This window comes from Peromyscus californicus, unplaced genomic scaffold (assembly GCF_007827085.1).
Source record: "Peromyscus californicus insignis strain IS unplaced genomic scaffold, ASM782708v3 Scaffold_3__1_contigs__length_106647218, whole genome shotgun sequence".
Taxonomy (NCBI): Eukaryota; Metazoa; Chordata; class Mammalia; order Rodentia; family Cricetidae; genus Peromyscus; species Peromyscus californicus.
Window position 1 is genome coordinate 15,893,610 of NW_026294551.1, and position 18,000 is coordinate 15,911,609.

An 18,000-nucleotide genomic window follows, 5' to 3' on the forward strand; every position below is an offset into this window, starting at 1 on the left:
TCCTGTCCCTTGAAAGAGCAGTATGTGATTCTCTTCAGCCACCTCCTCAGCCCCAAGATAATTCCTTTTATTTTTTTTTTTATTTATTTTTATTTTTATTTTTTTTTGGTTTTTCGAGACAGGGTTTCTCTGTGTAGCTTTGCGCCTCTCCTGGAACTCACTTGGTAGCCCAGGCTGGCCTCGAACTCACAGAGATCCGCCTGGCTCTGCCTCCCGAGTGCTGAGATTAAAGGTGTGTGCCACCACCGCCCGGCTGATAATTCCTTTTAAATGGTGTTGGAAAGTGAGAACGATGGATGCCCACAAAACCAAATATTTTATAACTATTATCAAGCCTGGCTACTTTGATGACAAGATTAGAGGCCCAAATTAGTCAAAGAAATAGTGTTCAGATGTGAAAAATACAAATTCATCTTAGGGGACCAGGTTAAATATTTTTGGTTTTGTGTTTTAAGATGGGGTCTTGCTTTGTAGTCCCAGCTGGCCTTGAATTCAGGATCCTCCTGCTCCAGCCTCAGGTGAAACTTTGAAGCACCAGGTGAATTTGCTGTTTCTCCATACACATCAGCTTACTAGAAAGTCTTTTACACGGGGATGCAGTCAGTTTCTTCACACTTCAGTAGGTGAGCTCAGAATAGACATAATCAGCTGGATTGCCCACACAGCCTTCTGAAATGGAAAAGGGAAGATAACTCAGTAACCTCCAGCCATGAGTTCAAAGTCTCAAAGGAACCCCCATTTCAGGTGGGTGGGCTCAGTGGGTAACACCACTTGCCACCAAGCTTGGTGACCTTAGTTCTACCCCAGGGTCCCACAGGGTGGAAGGAGAGAGCTGACTCCACGTTGTCCTCAGACTGCCAGTGGGCCCCAGCAGTCTCATCTCAGCACTGGGGTCACAGGCCCCAGCACAGCTGTGCCCAGCTTTTTGCATGAGAGCTGGGATCCAAACTCAGGTCCTCATGCAAAGTGCAGGCAAGTGTGCTTGGCCCCAGGGCCATCTCCCCAGCCCCCGATTTCCTCCTGAAAATGTTTTAGTAGTGACCCTGAATCCTCTTCTTGGGAGTTTTTTGACTTGATTTGATTTGAATTTTGTGTGTGTGAGGGGTGTTTGTGCATAGGAGCACAAGTGGTTGTGGGCCACAGGACGTGAGTGTGGAAAGTGGACTCAGGTCCTCTGGAAGCACAGTGCGCGCTCGTGAATGCCAAGCTGTCTCTGCAGCCTGTCTTGGAAGTATTTAGAGGACAGTCCCCACCTTGTCTTCTCCTCCTCCCATCCCTCCATCTGACGTATTTGTGGGAGCTGTCGTTGGTTACCGTGGACTTGCTGGGAGCCTAGGGTCCCCACACCCCATCCTTAGATACAAAGCCCCTGCGCACAGTGACGTCGCAGGGACTCTTGTCTCGTTCCAACAGCATCTCTTGTCCCCATCATGACTCACCTTGTTCCCTGGGTACCACCTCCTTGAAGACTGGAGTGATATAGTGTAGCTCCTGGGCTTCTCCTGCCTCTGGGCAAAAAACAAGGCATAGTGTTACTGGGCCAGTTCTTGGATCCTCTGACCACCGTGTGAGGGTGGTGGACTAGGGCCTAGGGAGAGCTCTTTCCCTTTGGGGGTGTGGAAATGGATTTCTGTCACTTCAAGTCTGATCCAGGCTCCTGCTTGGCAAGACTGGGAGCTGGTGCTGGTGTGCCGGGCCTTGCACAGTGCTCAGAGTGTGGCCGGGGCTCTGTGGAGCTGGCTGGGACAGAGCCCCTTAGCCAAGTCCTTCCACCCCGAAGCATCCAACATGCAATGTCTGATATGAGAAGTGACTAAATATTATACGGTATGGCGACTCTAGCTAATCATTCAATACTACAATCTTGAAAACTGCTAAGGGAGCAGATTCATGTTCTCTCCAGCACTTGGCCGGCACGTGTGGAGCCCTGGGCTTGATCCCAAGCATTGCACAAAGAAAGTAAGCAAGCAAACAAAACTGAGATGTTCTCGCTTCTGCAGCGTGCAGACTAAAATAGATACGGAAAAGGTTATCATGGCCTCTGGGCAAGGGTGACACACAATATAAGTCACATTTGTAATTCTAGGACGTGGGAGGATGAAGCAGGAGAATTGTTATAAGTTTGAGGTCATCCTGGGCAACATAGTGAGTTCGAAGCCAGCCTAGACTAGTTGCTAATAAAAAAACAAGTAAGCAAATAAAAACTCTGTTCCCAAATAACCACGTTGCACATGATAAATACATATAGTTTTATTTGTTATTAAAATAGATAATTTTAAAGAACAACTTATTGGACATAGTATCACATGTCTGTGATCCCATCGCTCAAGAGTCTGAGGCAGGAGGATTACAAGTTTGAAGCCAGTTGGGCTACATAGCAAAACTCTGTCTCAAAACAGAACAAATGAACAACAAAATCTTTTTTTAAAAGATGATCATAAGCTGGGTGGTGGTGGCGGCGGCGCACGCCTTTAGTCCCAGCACTCAGGAGGCAGAGGCAGGTAGATCTCTGTGAGTTCAAGGCCAGCCTGGTCTATAGAGTGAGTTCCAGGACAGCCAGGGCTACACAGAGGAACCCTGTCTCAAAAAAACAAACAACAAAAAAATATGATCATGAAAAACTTTGGGATACAGCATTGATCTTCCCAAGTTAATATAAAGTCATCTCTAAAGTATGTTAACTAAAAAAAAAAATCAAAGGATAGAATGACCTACTGGTGTGTAAGATGGGGGATGGAAGGGAGGTGGGAGGGAGATGGGATACTGTTACTTGGCTTCCTTTTTTTTTTTTTTAACTGAAGTTTCTGGAGAATCTTTAAAAAAAATTTTTTTTTAAATAACGAGCACTGTGTAGAGTACTTGTCCAGCATGTGTGACACCTTGGATTCAAGTTCCAGCACCATACCGTGTGTGTGTGTGTGTGTGTGTGTGTGTGTGTATACATATATATAATATGTATGTATGTATATATGTATGTATGTATGTATGTATGTATGTATGTATGTATACAGTCACCCCCAAACCAACCAACCAAACTAATCAAAAGAGCCAGCAAGGCCCCTAACCTGTTTGAGCTTGAGGTTCACAGACATTTGCATACAGCCCACTTTGCATGGGTGCATCTCCAGAATCCTTGGACTTACTCTCTCTCTGAGCATTTCCTGCCAAAAAACAAAACCAAACAAAAAAGTCACAGAGTCGGGGGCTGGAGAGCTGGCTCAGAGGTTAAGAGCACTAGATGCTCTCCTGGAGGTCCTGAGTTCAATTCCCGGCGACCACATGGTGGCTCACAACCATCTGTAATGAAATCTGGTGCCCTCTTCTGTAATGAAATCTGGTGCCCTCTTCTGGTGTGTAGGCATATATACAAGCAGAACAGTGTATACATAATAAATAAATAAATTTAAAAAAAAAAACAAAAGTCACAGAGTCATCACTTTGAACCAATTTAGATATGTTTTTCCTGTCTTCTCTGCCAAGGGGCTGATTCTCCCATGATTCTAAGTGACATGTCTTAGTGTTAGCCTGAAGTAATGAGGGAAACAATCATAAATTCGTATATGAAACCCACTCCTCTGATCCAGGGGCCTCCTGACCAGGCCCTGTGAGGTCTTAGCCTACATACTGTATTGGAAATAGACACATTTTCTTTCTTTCTTGAAAGGAATAATTGGTAGGAAGCCTTGAGTCGTCTTCAAGAGATGAGGAATGCAACTAAGTTCTAGGCCAGCAGAAATTTTTTGAGACAGGGTTCCTCTGTGTTGTCCTGGAACTCTTTATAGACCAAGCTGGCCTTGAACTCAGAGCTCTGCCTGCCTCTGCCTCCTGAGTGCTGGGATTAATGGCGTGTGCAAATCTTGAAGTCACTTTGACAGGAAACTCAGGGCGGTTCTGCCTGTAGAAAAGGGAGATGTTCCTGAGATGTCTGAGGGGCTGTGTTAAGTAGGGCATCTATTTCAAGGGCTTTTAGGGGTGGGTTTGTCCCGGAGCCTACCCTGGGCCTTGTGCCAGCTAAGAAGGGACGACTGTCACACTAAACTGTGTCCTGGTTGCTTTTCAGCTGCTGTGTCAGCGGAGTGCCTGCCCTCTGTGACCTTTGTCCGTGTAGAGATGGAGGGAGGCACAGGGGCCTGACATCTATGAATGAGTCTCAGTCATTCAGACAGGCTCTCCACAGTCCCATTCCACAGGCCAGAATACTGAGGCCCAGAGACACAAACACCAGGAACCCAACAACCCTCGGCTTAGAGCCTTCTGTGCTGAGACACAAATGCTGTTTTGTGCAAGTCTAGATATTTCTCCACACGTGTGCCCTGTCAAAGGGCCACTTGGAAATCTCTACCAGAGAAGGGCTTAGAGGTAAATAGGGAAAGGCTTCTAGCTGGATGGTGACGGGTCTCTTGTTGCTGCTGAGCATCAGGTGGGAAGAGAGAGACATGTTCCCATCCAACTTCACACACCAAGCTTCCTGAAGGTAGCTGAGAAACAGAAGGCTCCACCCGTTGAGGGGTTTCTGCTCTGGACCAACTATATGACACACAGAGAACTTCAGGAGCCTCTTGCTATAAACAGTGATATGCATCCATGCACACCCACGTGCACAGTAGCACTGTTTACAATAGCCAGAAGCATGGGGTGGAGGGCTGGGGAAACATTAGGTATGCATCCAGATCAGAGTGTTCCCCCGCCGAAAAAGGGAAGACATTCTGATGTGCACAGGAAGCCAAGCACCAAAGGGCAGCCCCTGGGGATGTGGCACAGTTGGTAGAGTCCTTGCCTAGCAAGCAGGAAGGCCTGAGCTCATTCTGCACCCCTGCAATCCACCCACTCAGGAGGACCAGAAGTTCAAGGCTACCCTCAACTGCGTGGTGAGTTTGAGGCCAGCCTGGGATACAGGAGACCCGGTCACAAAATAAAACAAGACAGACAACAGCTGCCGGAGTCCACTGGGATGGAACCCTAGAATAGGTAGGTCTGTGGAGACCAAAGCAGAATGGTGGCTGCCGGGCAGAGCAAACAGCTACCGGGCAGGGGGACAGCATGAGGAGTTATCCCAGGGCACTGGGTTTCAGCCTGGGAAGCCGACAAAGGTGTGGGGCTACTGCTGGTCTCACACGGAGTACAGACTAAAGGTCACTAACGTGCATATGAACAAGCTGGACTGGGAGTAGAGCTCTTGACAGGGCCTCATATCGTAAAATAAAAGGCGGGGGGGGGGGGGGGGTAAAATAGGAAAATTTCATTGCGTGTATATTTTAGCATAATTTTATGAAGACAGGCTGGGGGTGTGGTTCAGTGGGTAGAGTGCTTGTCTAGCACGCAAGAAGCCCTGGGTTCATCCCCACTGTCAAGTAAACTGGATGAAGGGCATGTGCTTGTAATCCCAGCACTGGGGGTGGGAAGGCAGAGGATCAGAAGTCATGGTGAGTTTGCGGCCATCCTATGCTACAAGAGCCCCGGTCTCAAAAAAAATATAAATATATATATATATATATAAATTGGGAGTGGTGGTACACACCTGTAAGCCCAACATTCCCTAGCTGAGACGGGAGCATCATTGTGAGTTCAGAGCCAACCAGGCATATATAGCAAGATCCAATCAAAAAACAAAAGCAGAGGGGTTGGAGAGATGGCTCAGGGGTTAGGAGCACTGACTGCTCTTCCAGAGGTCCTGAGTTCAGTTCCCAGCAACCACATGGTGGCTCACAACCATCTGTGATGAGATCTGGTGCCCTCGTCTGGCCTGCAGGGATATAAGCAGGCAGAACACTGTATACATAATAAGTAAATCTCTAAAAATAAATAAATAAATAAAAGTACCAATATTATTAGTAATTTTGGGATGGTAGCTGCAGAATTCTAATTCAGTCATGGGGATTAGGGGCACAGGGCTGTGTGTGTAAGCTGTGTCCATGTGAGGCTGGCTCTCCAGACAACCTCCATCAAAATGGCTTCACAGAGAACTCGAAGGCTGTGCCCTGTGAGCCTCATGAAGTCTGTCTGCTCACCCCTTCATTTCTCATCTCTTTTTTTTTTTTTTTTTGGTTTTTCGAGACAAGGTTTCTCTGTGTAGCTTTGCGCCTTTCCTGGGACTCACTTGGTAGCCCAGGCTGGCCTCGAACTCACAGAGATCCGCCTGGCTCTGCCTCCCGAGTGCTGGGATTAAAGGCGTGCGCCACCACCGCCCGGCCATTTCTCATCTCTTATTTTTGTTTGTTTTTTCAAGACAGGGCTTCTCTGTGTAGCCCTGGCTGCCCTGGAGCTCACTCTGTAGACCAGGCTAGCCTCAAATCCAGAGGTCTGCCTGTGCCTCCTGAGTGCTGGGATTAAAGGTGTGTGCCACCACCGCCTGGCTTCTCATCTCTTTTGAAATTTTTTTTTAATGATTTATATATTCTTATTTTGTGTGCATTGGTGTTTTGCTTGCATGTATGTCTGTATGAAGATATCAGATCCCCTGGAACTGGAGTTACAGACAGTTGTGAACTGCCATGTGGGTGCTGGGAATTGAACCCAGGTCCTCTGGAAGAACAGCCAGTGCTCTTAACCACTGAGCCATCTCACCAGCCCCTCTTTTGAAATTTTTAAAATTACATTTAGTTACTTGTTAGTGTGTGGGTATGTGCATGCCACACAGCACTGTGGAGGTCAGAGGACAATGCACCAGAGTCAATTTTCCCCTTCCATCATGTGGGTCCTGGGGATTGAACCCTCCTCCTCCTCTTCATTTTCTCCCTACTCCATTTCTTCTATCCACGTACTAACCAAGCCAACCCCGCTCACCACCTGAGATCAGAAGACCATAGTCTCCCCACTCCATTTCTTTTTCTTTAAGTATGTGTTTCCAATTTTTAAAAATGTCATGTGTATAAGTGTTTTGCCTGCATGTATGGATATGCACCTTGTGTATGCCAAGAGTTGCCCGCCAAGGTCAGAAGAGAGCGTCAGATCCCCTCAAACTGGAGTTCCAAGTGATTGTTCAGCACCACTGGGTGCTGGGAACCCAGTGCTCTTAACTGCTGAGCCATCTCTCCAGCCCCTCCCCACCCCGTTTCTGACTCTGGTCCCTTCCCCTTCTGCCCTGCTGAGTCTGAACCTCCCAGGAACATACCAAGGAGAACCTACCTTTTTTGCATTTTGGTTGAATCAAAAAAACCAGAACTGTGATTATTATGACCAGTAGCCCCAGAAGCAACCCTGGGAGCAGCCGTGGCAGCAGACGGGAAGGACGGCTGTCCTCTTCTGTAAGAAAACAGTGTTCATGGGTCACCAGTGGCTGTGACAATGTGAGACCAAACAATGTCATCTCAGCACTCAACAAGCTGAGGCAGGAGGATTATCAGAATTTCAAGGCCAGCCAGCCTACAGACCTAGTCAGGAGAAAAGAGAAAGAAAAAAACTAGGTGAGGTAGGATATATTTGTATATTTCAGGAGGCTGAAGTGGGATCATGAGTTTCCTGGGCTACATGGGGATTTCCTCTCCCCCAAACTGAAACCAAACAAATTAACAAAACAAAGCAAAACCAAAACACCAAAACCAAAACCAAACAAAGAAGGGAAGAAATACCAAAGGCCCAATGTCTCCAAGAAAACGCGAAGTCTGACGTGGCTGCAGCTATGGCTGTGAGGGCTGTTCGGACCTCGGAGGGGGAAGGCAGGGCTGGGAACACTAGGAACAGCAGGAGTCAGGTCTCCCCGCCATACCCGTTTCTGCCCTTGATCAGGGAATCAATTCCATCTGGTGTGTACCCTCCCCCAGGGAGCCTGCATTTGGAAGCAAGGCCCAAACAGGAGGTGCATCAGTGCTGAAGCCTCTGCGCTTTCTGGAGGTAAGTGCAGTCTGTCGAAGGAACTCAGGGAGAGAAAGCATCATCAAGGTGAGTGAACTGTGAGGCAAGTTGCTGCATGGAGCTGCAGACTGGTCTGGGGCTGGCAAGATGGCTCAGCAGGGTAAAGCGCTGTAACGGAAGCCTGAGTCCGGTCCTTGGAACCCACATTGTGGAAGCAGAGAACACACTCATCACTTAGTGCCACAAGCACATGCCCGCACACACACAGAATAAACTAAATAGAGTCGGTTTAGATCTGTTTCCAACTGGTTGACTAGGGCAGTTGCCTGGTCTAGAAGGATGAAAGTGGGTACTCAAACAATAGCCAACCATACCGGGTACTCCCTCCATGCACACAGATCAACCCCTTACTCCAGCTCCTTGGCCTCAAGGCGAATGCCCTGCTGAGGAGCCACACACACAGCTGGGAGCCAGACAAACAGCGAACCTGACTGACCGCCTGCAGTACGGCACAAGCCAAGTGCTGAGAAGCTGGAGGGTGGAGCAAGGCTGCCTCGTGGCTTCAGAGAACTGATGTTCCGACTTCATGGTCTATTGTTTCTTTTCTTGAACTGACTAGGTAGCTGAGGCTAGCTTTATGCTCCTGATCCTCCTGCTTCCAATTCCCAAACGCTGGGACTACAGGGGTGTGGAACATACCTGGCTATTTGTCTATTCTGTTTTTGGTTTTTCAAGACAGGCTTTCTCTGTGTAGCCCTGACTGTCCTGGCACTCACTCTGTAGACAAGGCTGGCCTCGAACTCACAGAGATCCACCTGCCTCTGCCTCCTGAGTGCTGGGATTAAAGGCGTGTGCGCCACCACAACCTAGTCAATTTGTTTGTTCTTAAGAATGACTACAGCCGGGCGGTGGTGGCGCAGCCGGGCGGTGGTGGCGCACGCCTTTAATCCCAGCACTCGGGAGGCAGAGCCAGGCGGATCTCTGTGAGTTCGAGGCCAGCCTGGGCTACCAAGTGAGTTCCAGGAAAAGGCGCAAAGCTACACAGAGAAACCCTGTCTCGAAAAACCAAAAAAAAAAAAAAAAAAGAATGACTACAATCGCCGGGCGGTGGTGGCGCACACCTTTAATCCCAGCACTCGGGAGGCAGAGCCAGGCGGATCTCTGTGAGTTTGAGGCCAGCCTGGGCTACCAAGTGAGTTCCAGGACAGGCTCCAAAGCTATACAGAGAAACCCTGTCTCGAAAAACCAAAAAGAAAAAAAATTATTTAATATATATATATTACATATATATAATATATATATATGCATACATATATAGGCACATTTATGGCATGCATGTAGAAGCTAAAAGACAACCTATGGGAGTTGATTCTTTCCACCATGGGGGGCCCAGGGATTGGACAGTGGCAATCAGCTCCACCATGAGCCGTGAGTATGATTTTGTCAACGGTCCAGTTTCCAGTATGCAGTGGAGAGCTGGCTTTATTCTCAACCCGAAAGTGCCATGCTTCTCTGTGTTTCCATTTATAGAAGTCAGTTGTACGAGTACTTTTACTTCCTCCGAAAAGCAGAAGTGGCCCTGCTAAATCAACTCGAGGGCAGCTCAAAACAGGAAATACAGAGCTCGGGTTACTGTCAAATTCTGCTCTTTTTTTCCTACAGTTTTTTTTTTTTTTATAGATTTCTTTAGTTTTATTAATTAACTTATTTATTTATGCTTTTTGAGACAGGGTCTCTCTGTGTAGTCCATAGGAGTCATCCTTGGTTACATAAGTGAGTATAGAGCCAGCCTAGGCTACATAAACGAGGCTGCTTCCAAAGGCAGAAGGAAATGCCCAAGGCCACAGAGCTGACAAACAGACTGACTGCAGAGCCCTGTCCCTCCCCCACCTCCCCACCTCTCCATCTCCCACTGCTCAAACTTGACGCCCTGGGTCTGAAGTGTCCCCTGGCCTCACACGCTCCTTCTCTGACCTTCAACCAGCCCAGTTCCCACCCCAATGGAGCTCTGAACGTGCCAAGGACTTCAACCACAGCTCTCTTTTCCCACTCTCCCCACATTCTCTTTCTCATTCTCCTAGCCCCTTGGACAGGCCCTCCTACCTCACCTAGGGGGGCCCTTCTCAGGCCTTACCTTTCTTTCTCCACTCTGTGCCAGTTTCCTTTACAGTAGCCAGCACAGCTTGTGAGCCACAACCACAGGCTCCATGAGGGCGGGAAACAGTCAATGTAAGTCAGGGTGTGGTGCGTCCAGGTTCTCCAGCCTTAGCTGATAAGGGAAGCCCTGATTAAGGAACCTGTCTTTATGGCTCCAACCATCGGTCCTGATGGGGCTTGGGACACGACCCTGTCTTAGGTATCACTGATGTCCTAGAAGCACCATAGCTTGCAACAAACAGCAGCCTGCACCAAGTGAGCAATCGATAGAGATGGATCTGGGAGACTTCACTGAAGATGACCGTGTTTTATAAGCCGTCGAACAGTTTGACAGGACAGAGCGCCACTTGAACAAACCACAGGAAGGTTATATGCAGAGAATGTCCATCTGGCAGCCTTACCATGTCGGGTAGAGGACTCTGTTTAGCCATTGTGCTAAACAGCTCTGTGTCTGTCTGTGTTCCTCCCACTCATTTCTATGACAGCCACAGTCACCACGTAGTTTTTGCCCAGGCTGCTGCCTCCCACCCGGAGCCCATAGCATGGAACGCCTGTAAAAACCCATACCTCTAGCTGTGCTGGCTAACAGTGGTGTGGACTTGATCAGCTCCAGAATCCCCTAGGACTCGGATTTCTGGGCAAGTCATGAGGGATTATAGAGATTAGGTTGATTGACGTGGACCGAAGCACCCGAAGTGTGGGTGGTATCATCCCATGGGAGAAGTCCCAGGTTGCATAAGAAAGAGAAAGCAGCCTGGGGGCACAGGCCTTTAACCCTAGCAGAGGCAGAGGCAGGTGGATGGATCTCTGTGAGTCTGAGGCCACCCTCCTCGACACAGTGAATTCCGGGCTAGCCAAAGCTACATAATGAGACTGTGTCTTTAAAAAAAAGTAATAATCACTAAAATTTAAAAATTAGAGAAAGAAAACTGAGACCAGGCTGCCCCCCCACTCTCCTTCCCGTATGTGGTCGAAATGTGACTGTCCACTGCCCACTCCTCTGTAACTGTCCCTGTCATGATGACTATGTCGCTGGGATCTGGGAACCCAAATAAGCCTTCTCTTCTCTAGAGGTTTTTGTCAGGGCAACAAAACACACTGGTCTTCTGAGCCTACTTCTGGGGAAAGTACGCCCTGCTGTATTGGATTATGACATTTGCACCCTAAAATTTAGAGCCATTGACCTGTATTTCCATCCAACAAAACTTTCTGTAGTGGGGGACATGTTCTATGTTAACCAACATGGCAGTCACCAGTTACCTGTGACTCTTGAATACTAGACATGTGACAAGACCGTGGCATTGAGGGTTTTTTTTTTTTTTGTTTGTTTGTTTGTTTTTAATTTTATGACAGTGTCTCAGCATGTAGCCCTGGCTAGTCTGGAACTAGCTATATAGAGCAGGATGGCCTTGAACTCAGAGATCTACCTGCCTCTGCCTCCCAAATGTTGGGCCAGTTGAAGGTATGGCCAGCACTGTGGTATTGAATTTTTTAGAACGTATTTATTAATTGTGTGTGTGTGTGTGTGTGTGTGTGTGCACGTACTCACATGCACGTTCAAGCAAACATGCGTTGGTGCACATACCACAGCATGTATGTGGAGGTAGAGAACAGCTCTGTGGAATCAGCTCTCTCCTTCCACCTTTATGTGAGCTCCAAGGATCAAACTCAGACCTGTACGGCAAGCGCCTTTACCCCGCTGAGCCATCTTTCCTGCCCTAGAATTCTTTTTACTATCATTTTGATTAGCGTGAATTTAATTTTGCGTGGATACGTGTGGCTCGTGGCCTCCACGCCGGTAGACCTGGAGAACCAGTGGTTCTTTGTAAGTTTGACAAGACTGCAGACGCGATGTGTTTAGATCCCTTCTCTCACTCTCTGGGGACTCATTATCAAGGTCACCACAGATGAGGCTGCTGGTGCCGGACTAAGAGAAGCATGGCAGGGGAAAGTAACAGAAAGAAAAAAGAACACATGAGGCGTGGCTGGCCGGGAAAGGTGTGGGCTCGTGGGGCTTCAAGGGAAGAAGATCGGTGAGCCGGCTAATCTTGGTTAGAGGAAGGAGGGCTTAGGAGATCAGTGAAGCACTTCCATAGAGGATTAGCTGAGCGGAGAAGACCCTCTCCAATGTGGGAGCACCATCCTTTAGACTGAGGTCCCAGACAGAATAAGAAAAAAGAGGGGAGAAAGCCCACAGCAAGTGCTCTAAACTGATGAGCCACGTCTCCAGTCCCTTTCCACATTCTTGAGTGTTTTGAACTGCCAAGAGCCTTCTGTAGCACCAGAGAGACTCCCTTCAGCCCCCCTTCCCCCCACCCCCCATCACCACTGTATGGAGGAGGCACTTACTGGCGATCGTGAAGTTGAGTTCCTGACTATATTTCTGCAGGTTGGAAACATTGGTTTTGCATTTGTAAGGGCCTATTTCATTGGCGTTGGAGATCTTCAGGTGGAAAATGACGGTTTCCTCTCTTCTTTTCTTGGTTTCTATGTGTTTCGTACCCAAAAATAATGAATAGGTGATATCCACTGATGTGTTCTTGCTGGAGCAGGACAGAGATACATTTTGGCCCATCCTGACCACATTCGTACTTGAGTTCAGATTTGGAGGAGGCAATTCTGGAAAAACAAAATGACATGGCAGTCTTCATTAAAACCGCTTGATGGGGCTGGGAGTGCGGCTTTGGGCGGTGGAGTGTTTGCCTAGCCTGCACAAAGCCCTGGGTTCCATCCTGGGCACAGCGTAAGTCAGGCACGGTACCTCATGCCTGTAATTCCAGCTCGTGGGAGATGGAGGCAAAAAGGACCAGGAGTTCGAGGCCATCCTTAGCTATCCAGGTAGTTCAAAGGCAGGCTGGGCTACAGGAGACGTGGGGGTTAATAGTGTCAAGCTGACAGGCTCTAGGACCACCTAGGAGACTGCCTCTGGGATGTCTGTGAGGAAGTTTCTAGATTGGGCTAACTGGGGTGGAAAGACTCACTCTGAATGTGGGCGATGTGATCCATCCCACACTGAATAAAAAGAAGCCAAGGAGACCATGAGCTGAGCATCTCTCTCTCTCTGCTTCCTGTCTGTGGATGCTGTGTGACCGGCCACCTCAGGCCCCTGCCGCCATGACTTCCCAGCCATCATGGGCGATAATCTCCCCTTGAGCCGTGAGCCCAGGTTGACCCTTCCTGCCTTCAGCTGCTTCTTGTCTTGATATTTGGTCACACGAACACCCCCTTTTATCAAGACAGAAACAAACACCCCAGGACAATTTTGTTTCCCCAGTCAATGCCAATCTTTCGTTTTGTTCTTCAGGAGTGCCTGAAGCCACCCAGTCTGCACACCCATGTTCCAATTTCGGTCTTCTTTGCTTTTCTCGGGATAAAGATCCCTTTATGGCACAGCTGTCTCTATGTTTTTGTTTGGCTTTGACAAGAGCTTTCAATTCCTGTTTGTAATGCTTTTCAGGTAAGAACTGCCAAATGTTCTTATCATGGAGTACGTTTCCCATAAACCAGGGACAGCCTCCCCCGACCCCAGCTTTGAATTTTCCATTAAATTACCCACTACAAATCGTTTTCTGCTCTGTTGCCAGGCTCCCCCAGGTCCCCCCAGATCCTCCAGGTCCCCCAGGTCCCCCCAGATCCTCCAGGTCCCCCCAACCCCTCCAGGTCTCCCCAGCCCCCCCAGGTCCCCCAGGGTCTGTCTCTCCTCTGTTGTCATCACAGCTGTAAGTTCAGCATTTGGGGGATAGAGGCAGAAGGGTCAAGAATTCAAGGTCAGTCTCTGCCTCATAGTGAGTTCTAGGCCAGCCTAGGCTACACCAAACTCTGCTTTCAGTGAGGCCTCTTAGAATTCCTTGAACTCTGTCTGCTGTGACTTTGACGGTCAGTCTGTAACATGTACACACACACACACACATTTTTTTTTTGAGACAGGGTTTCTCCGTATATCCCTGGCTGTCCTGGAACTTGCTCTGTAGACCAGGTTGGCCTCAAACTCAAGAGATAAGCCTGTCTCTGCCTCCGGGGTGCTGGGATTAAAGACGTGTGCCATATACATATTTTCCGGTTCTTCATGTGTATATTGACTGTAAGAAGTGTAATGTGTGGTCTGAGCGTTAATATTAAATTTGAAATTGGAATAGAAGAACCCGTGTTTACTAACTGCCAACTATCAAGGGAAATCAGGACGACTTGGAAAATTACAGTTAGCAGAACCAACACAGCTTGTGAATTTATTGCCATTCAATACATCCTGACATCGTAGACAGACACAAACATATCCATCTAGGCTTCTACAGTGTGTGCTCAATCACACTCAGCGCTTAAGAAGTTGAAGCAGGAGGATTCCTATGAGTTCAGGATAGCCTGGGCTACACAGTGAGCGCTAGTCTATATAGCAAGATCCTATCACAAACAATCCATGGAAACAAAAACAAAACAAAAAGCCCAAACAACCCAATTACTGTTACTGACTGCTTCTGGGTAGAGAGGAGGCAGGCTGGGGCTGTGCAAAGCACTTTCAATCTCCCATGGTTAGCACGCACTGAAGGAGTGCTGTTTGCCAGAAACGGTGTAGGGAATGTGTACTGCAGCATTCCCACCTCCCAGATAAAAGAAATCAAACTCAAAAATGATCAGTTTGAGTGCCCAGGCTGCCAGCTGGTGAGCAGCATGCCAGGCAACTCAGCAACCAAGTGCCCTGACTCCACCGTGGAGTTCCTCCCATGCATAGTACCAGTTGCTTGAATTTATGATGTGTTCGAGTGGGCATGGTGGCACGCACCTGTGACCCCGCACTTGAGAGGAAGAGGTAGAAAGTGAAGGCCCTAGCAGGCCCGAGCATGGTGAACGTGGTGCCAACAGGTTTTGCCTTTTGCCCTTCTTCCCAATTTCCGATTCCCCTTACATTCCTAAAGCTAGCCACCAAGGCGTTTTGGGTCACTTCCTCCTATCAAAGCATCGAAATCCATTAATCAAAAGCCTCCTCCTAGTCACCCTAATTAATATGCACAATCAAAACAAACCAACTCGTCCTAACATGGAGTTTCTTCCTTTCCCGTTGTAAACCGCCATTTGCCTATGGCCACGTCTGTCTCCTCTCAGTCCAGAGGCAGTCCTTTGCCCTCCAGGGCAAGTACCTTCCCCCTCCCTTATTCCTCTTCTCTTCCCCCTCGTCCTCTATGTCCTGCCGTTGTCTGTTATTCCCAGCCTCTGTCCCTCTGGGGCAAATACATCTCCTTTGTGCTGAGATCTTGGTCTTGGGGGGTCCTGAGTTGTCCTTCCCTTGAGAAGGCTTAGGAGTTCTAGTCCAGCCTTAGCTACATAATGGAGTCTGAGGCCAGCCTGAGCTACGTGAGACTCAGCCTCAAAAGTAAATAAATAATAAAATTTACAGTGATCATGTGAGGATTTTCTAGCTAAAAACAAACAAACAAAAAAGATGGAGTTTGAAGTTTTTCATGGTAAAACCATCTCAAGATGTTGTCGCCGAGTTTCAAGTGGGAGGAAAAAAAAAATCTATAATTTCCCCTCTAAACTCAGCTCATCTCCTTCCTGGCAGATAACGGAAGCCTTTGCTCTTGGTTGCTGATCTAAAAACACAGAAATGCCCGTAAAGGAACGCTCACATTCAAAGCCAGCTATCGCGCCGTTCCGACGAACCTCCTTTTAGGAAATGAAACTTACCGTCTGTTTTCTTCCCCTCATAATCCACTGCGGCGTTTTGAACTGAAAGAGAAAAGGGGAAGATTAGAAGGAGCGCATTTTCCATACGATGTTTTGGAGAGCTGATTTTTGTCGGTTTGGTTTTTGTCTTTGTGTTTTGAGACAGGGTCTTACTATGTAGCTCTGGCTGGCCTGGAACTCTCTATGTAGATTAGGCTGGCTTCAGACTCACAGAGATACCCCTGCCTCTGGGTGTGAACCGCTACTCCTGGCCTGAGAGTCAGTTCTTAAAATATGGAATCAGGCTTACGTGCAGTAGAAAGAAAAATAGCCCAGAGTAACAGTTTGTCCAGCCAGCTCCTCACTCCCTTGAATGAGAAGACAGAGGGGCACAGGGGAGAGCCTCTGTCACCCATCCTGGTACTGCTACTGCAGAGGGGGGTGTGGCTTCACAGATCCCTCGTCCCAGAACCCGTGCAGGAAGTGAGGGGTTTAGACGAGTTTACACAACTTGACTCGTGACTAGGTGGTTTAACTGGCCCTCTTGTTACTGGGACAGGCGCTCAGCAGCTACTCTAACTGAAAGCACCTCCTCCCTCTCTTGGACTTGTTCTGTGACAACAGTTCTTTTGTCCGTCCCCATCCCCCTTGCCCCCCCCCCCGCCCCCCCCACTATGATAGCTAAAATTATGTTTTAAGTTTAAATCAGGAGTTGGGGATTTAGCTCAGTGGTAGAGCGCTTGCCTAGCAAGTGCAAGGCCCTGGGTTCGGTCCTCAGCTCCAGAAAAAAAAAGTTTAAATCATTGTGCTTAAGGGATCTATAAAACAAAAATGCCTCTAATGTGTGAGCCCCACTTGCCCAAGGACAGATAACTTTCAGGTTTTCACTTCTGGAAACAAGCTTGGTTACCCCATCTGCACAGGATGTGCTTGATCACATGTAGGCTGGAGGTACTAAGCAGGAAGTACTCCAGGATGTATGCTTGCCCCTGATTGGAGGAAGGTGGGAAGTACGTAGCATTGTGGGGTGTGCCTTTATAAGCCTCTGACTAATGTAATTTGGTGCCATACTCTGGGAATCCTGAATATGGACCTGGTCAGTGTCCATTGTCCTGGACAGTATTCAATAAAGTTTGCTTCAGATTTGGCTCAAACATTGTGATAGTGGGCTTATTCTCGACCAGTGGGAGTAACAACATCCCCACCCGTTCCTAGCTGCCTACAAAGTAAGCCATAGGCTCCAACACTGTACATGCATGTGGGTGCCTGCTGGGGCCAGAGAGAGCATCTGATTCACAGGAACTGAAGTTACAGGCCATTGTGAGTCTCCCGATGTGGGCACTGGAAACTGACCTCGGGTCCTCTGTATAGCAGCAGGCACTCTCACTCTGAGCCATGGCTCCAGTACGGCTATTTTTTAATATTTAAGTTAGTTATATCATTAAAGATTCTTCTTGCAGAAAACAAAAAACAAAAACAAAAAACAAAAAAACAAGAGAGAGAGGTAGAGGGGGCAGTGAGAAGGGTGGTGGTGGTGGCGGCGGTGGCGGCGGCGGCGGCGGCGGCGGCGGCGGCGGCGGCGGCGGCGGCGCACGCCTTTAGTCCCAGCACTCGGGAGGCAGAGGCAGGCGGATCTTTGTGAGTTCGAGGCCAGCCTGGTCTGCAGATAGAAGACTAGGACAGCCAGGGCTACACAGAGAAACTCTGTCCCCAAAAAACAACCCAAACAAACAAAAAAAGATGCTTCTTGGTATTCAAATTAATTAATTGGCTGGGCAGTGCTGGCACATGCCTTTGATCCCAGCACTGGGGAGGCAGAGGCAGGCAGCTCTCTGTGAGTTCGAGGCCAGCCTAGTCTACAGAGTGAGATCCAGGACAGGCGCAAAGCTACACAGAGAAACCCTGTCTTGAAAAACAAAAACAAAAGCAAAAACAAAAACAAAAAACAAGAGAGAGAGAGAGAGAGAGAGAGAGAGAGAGAGAGAGAGAGAGAGAAAGAGAAAGAGAGAGAAGCTCCTAGCCAGCCTGGGTTACATAGCAAGATCCTGTCTCAAAACCAGACAGACAGACAATTGCAGTTCTTTAAAGAAAGAAAGGGAGGGAGGGAGGAAGGGGGAAGGAAGGAAGGAGGGAGGAAGGAGGGAAGGAAGGAAGGAGCTGGGTAAAGAGCCCTGTGAGTTTGCTTTTCATGGAAGGAGCTTCAAGTCTAGAGTCTAAAGGGAGTTGGAAGTTTGAAAGCATTATTTTTTTTTCAATTTAATCTTTTATTACTTTGTGTGTATGGGTATTCTGCCATGTGTGTGCCTGGTGCCTGATGATGCTGGATCCCCTGGGACTGGAGTTACAGACAGTTGTAAGCTGTCATTTGGGGCTAGGGACTAAACTTCTGGAAGA

At 48.2% G+C, this 18,000-nt stretch overlaps 2 protein-coding genes across 2 annotated transcripts in view; one reads left to right on the forward strand and one right to left on the reverse strand.

Moving 5' to 3' along the window:
- Positions 1-427: 427 nt before the first annotated feature.
- On the reverse strand, positions 428-16,246 carry Milr1 (mast cell immunoglobulin like receptor 1). The gene is made up of 7 exons (XM_052757355.1): positions 15,917-16,246; positions 15,628-15,669; positions 12,298-12,567; positions 7,126-7,242; positions 3,066-3,161; positions 1,440-1,508; positions 428-669 (listed from the first exon to the last, which is right to left on the reverse strand). The coding sequence occupies exons 1-7, from the start codon at positions 16,020-16,022 to the stop codon at positions 617-619; spliced, it is 753 nt and encodes a 250-aa protein (XP_052613315.1). The 5' UTR covers positions 16,023-16,246; the 3' UTR covers positions 428-616.
- The window catches only part of Pecam1 (platelet and endothelial cell adhesion molecule 1), a 97,181-nt gene continuing 83,999 nt past the window's right edge, over positions 4,819-18,000 (forward strand). The window contains 2 exon segments of the mRNA XM_052757356.1: positions 4,819-4,968; positions 7,761-7,830. The gene's annotated coding sequence lies outside the window, so the exon portion shown is untranslated.

Bases quoted from the DNA above. Each gene is read 5' to 3' on its own strand.
- Milr1 (XM_052757355.1), bottom strand. From the start codon at position 16,022: ATGGGTGACAGAGGCTCTCCCCTGTGCCCCTCTGTCTTCTCATTCAAG. The intron at 15,670-15,916 runs GTAAGCCTGATT...TTTCTCTTTCAG, and splicing joins TATTTTTCTTTCTACTGCAC to TTCAAAACGCCGCAGTGGAT. The intron at 12,568-15,627 runs GTAAGTTTCATT...TTGTTTTTCCAG, and splicing joins TGAGGGGAAGAAAACAGACG to AATTGCCTCCTCCAAATCTG.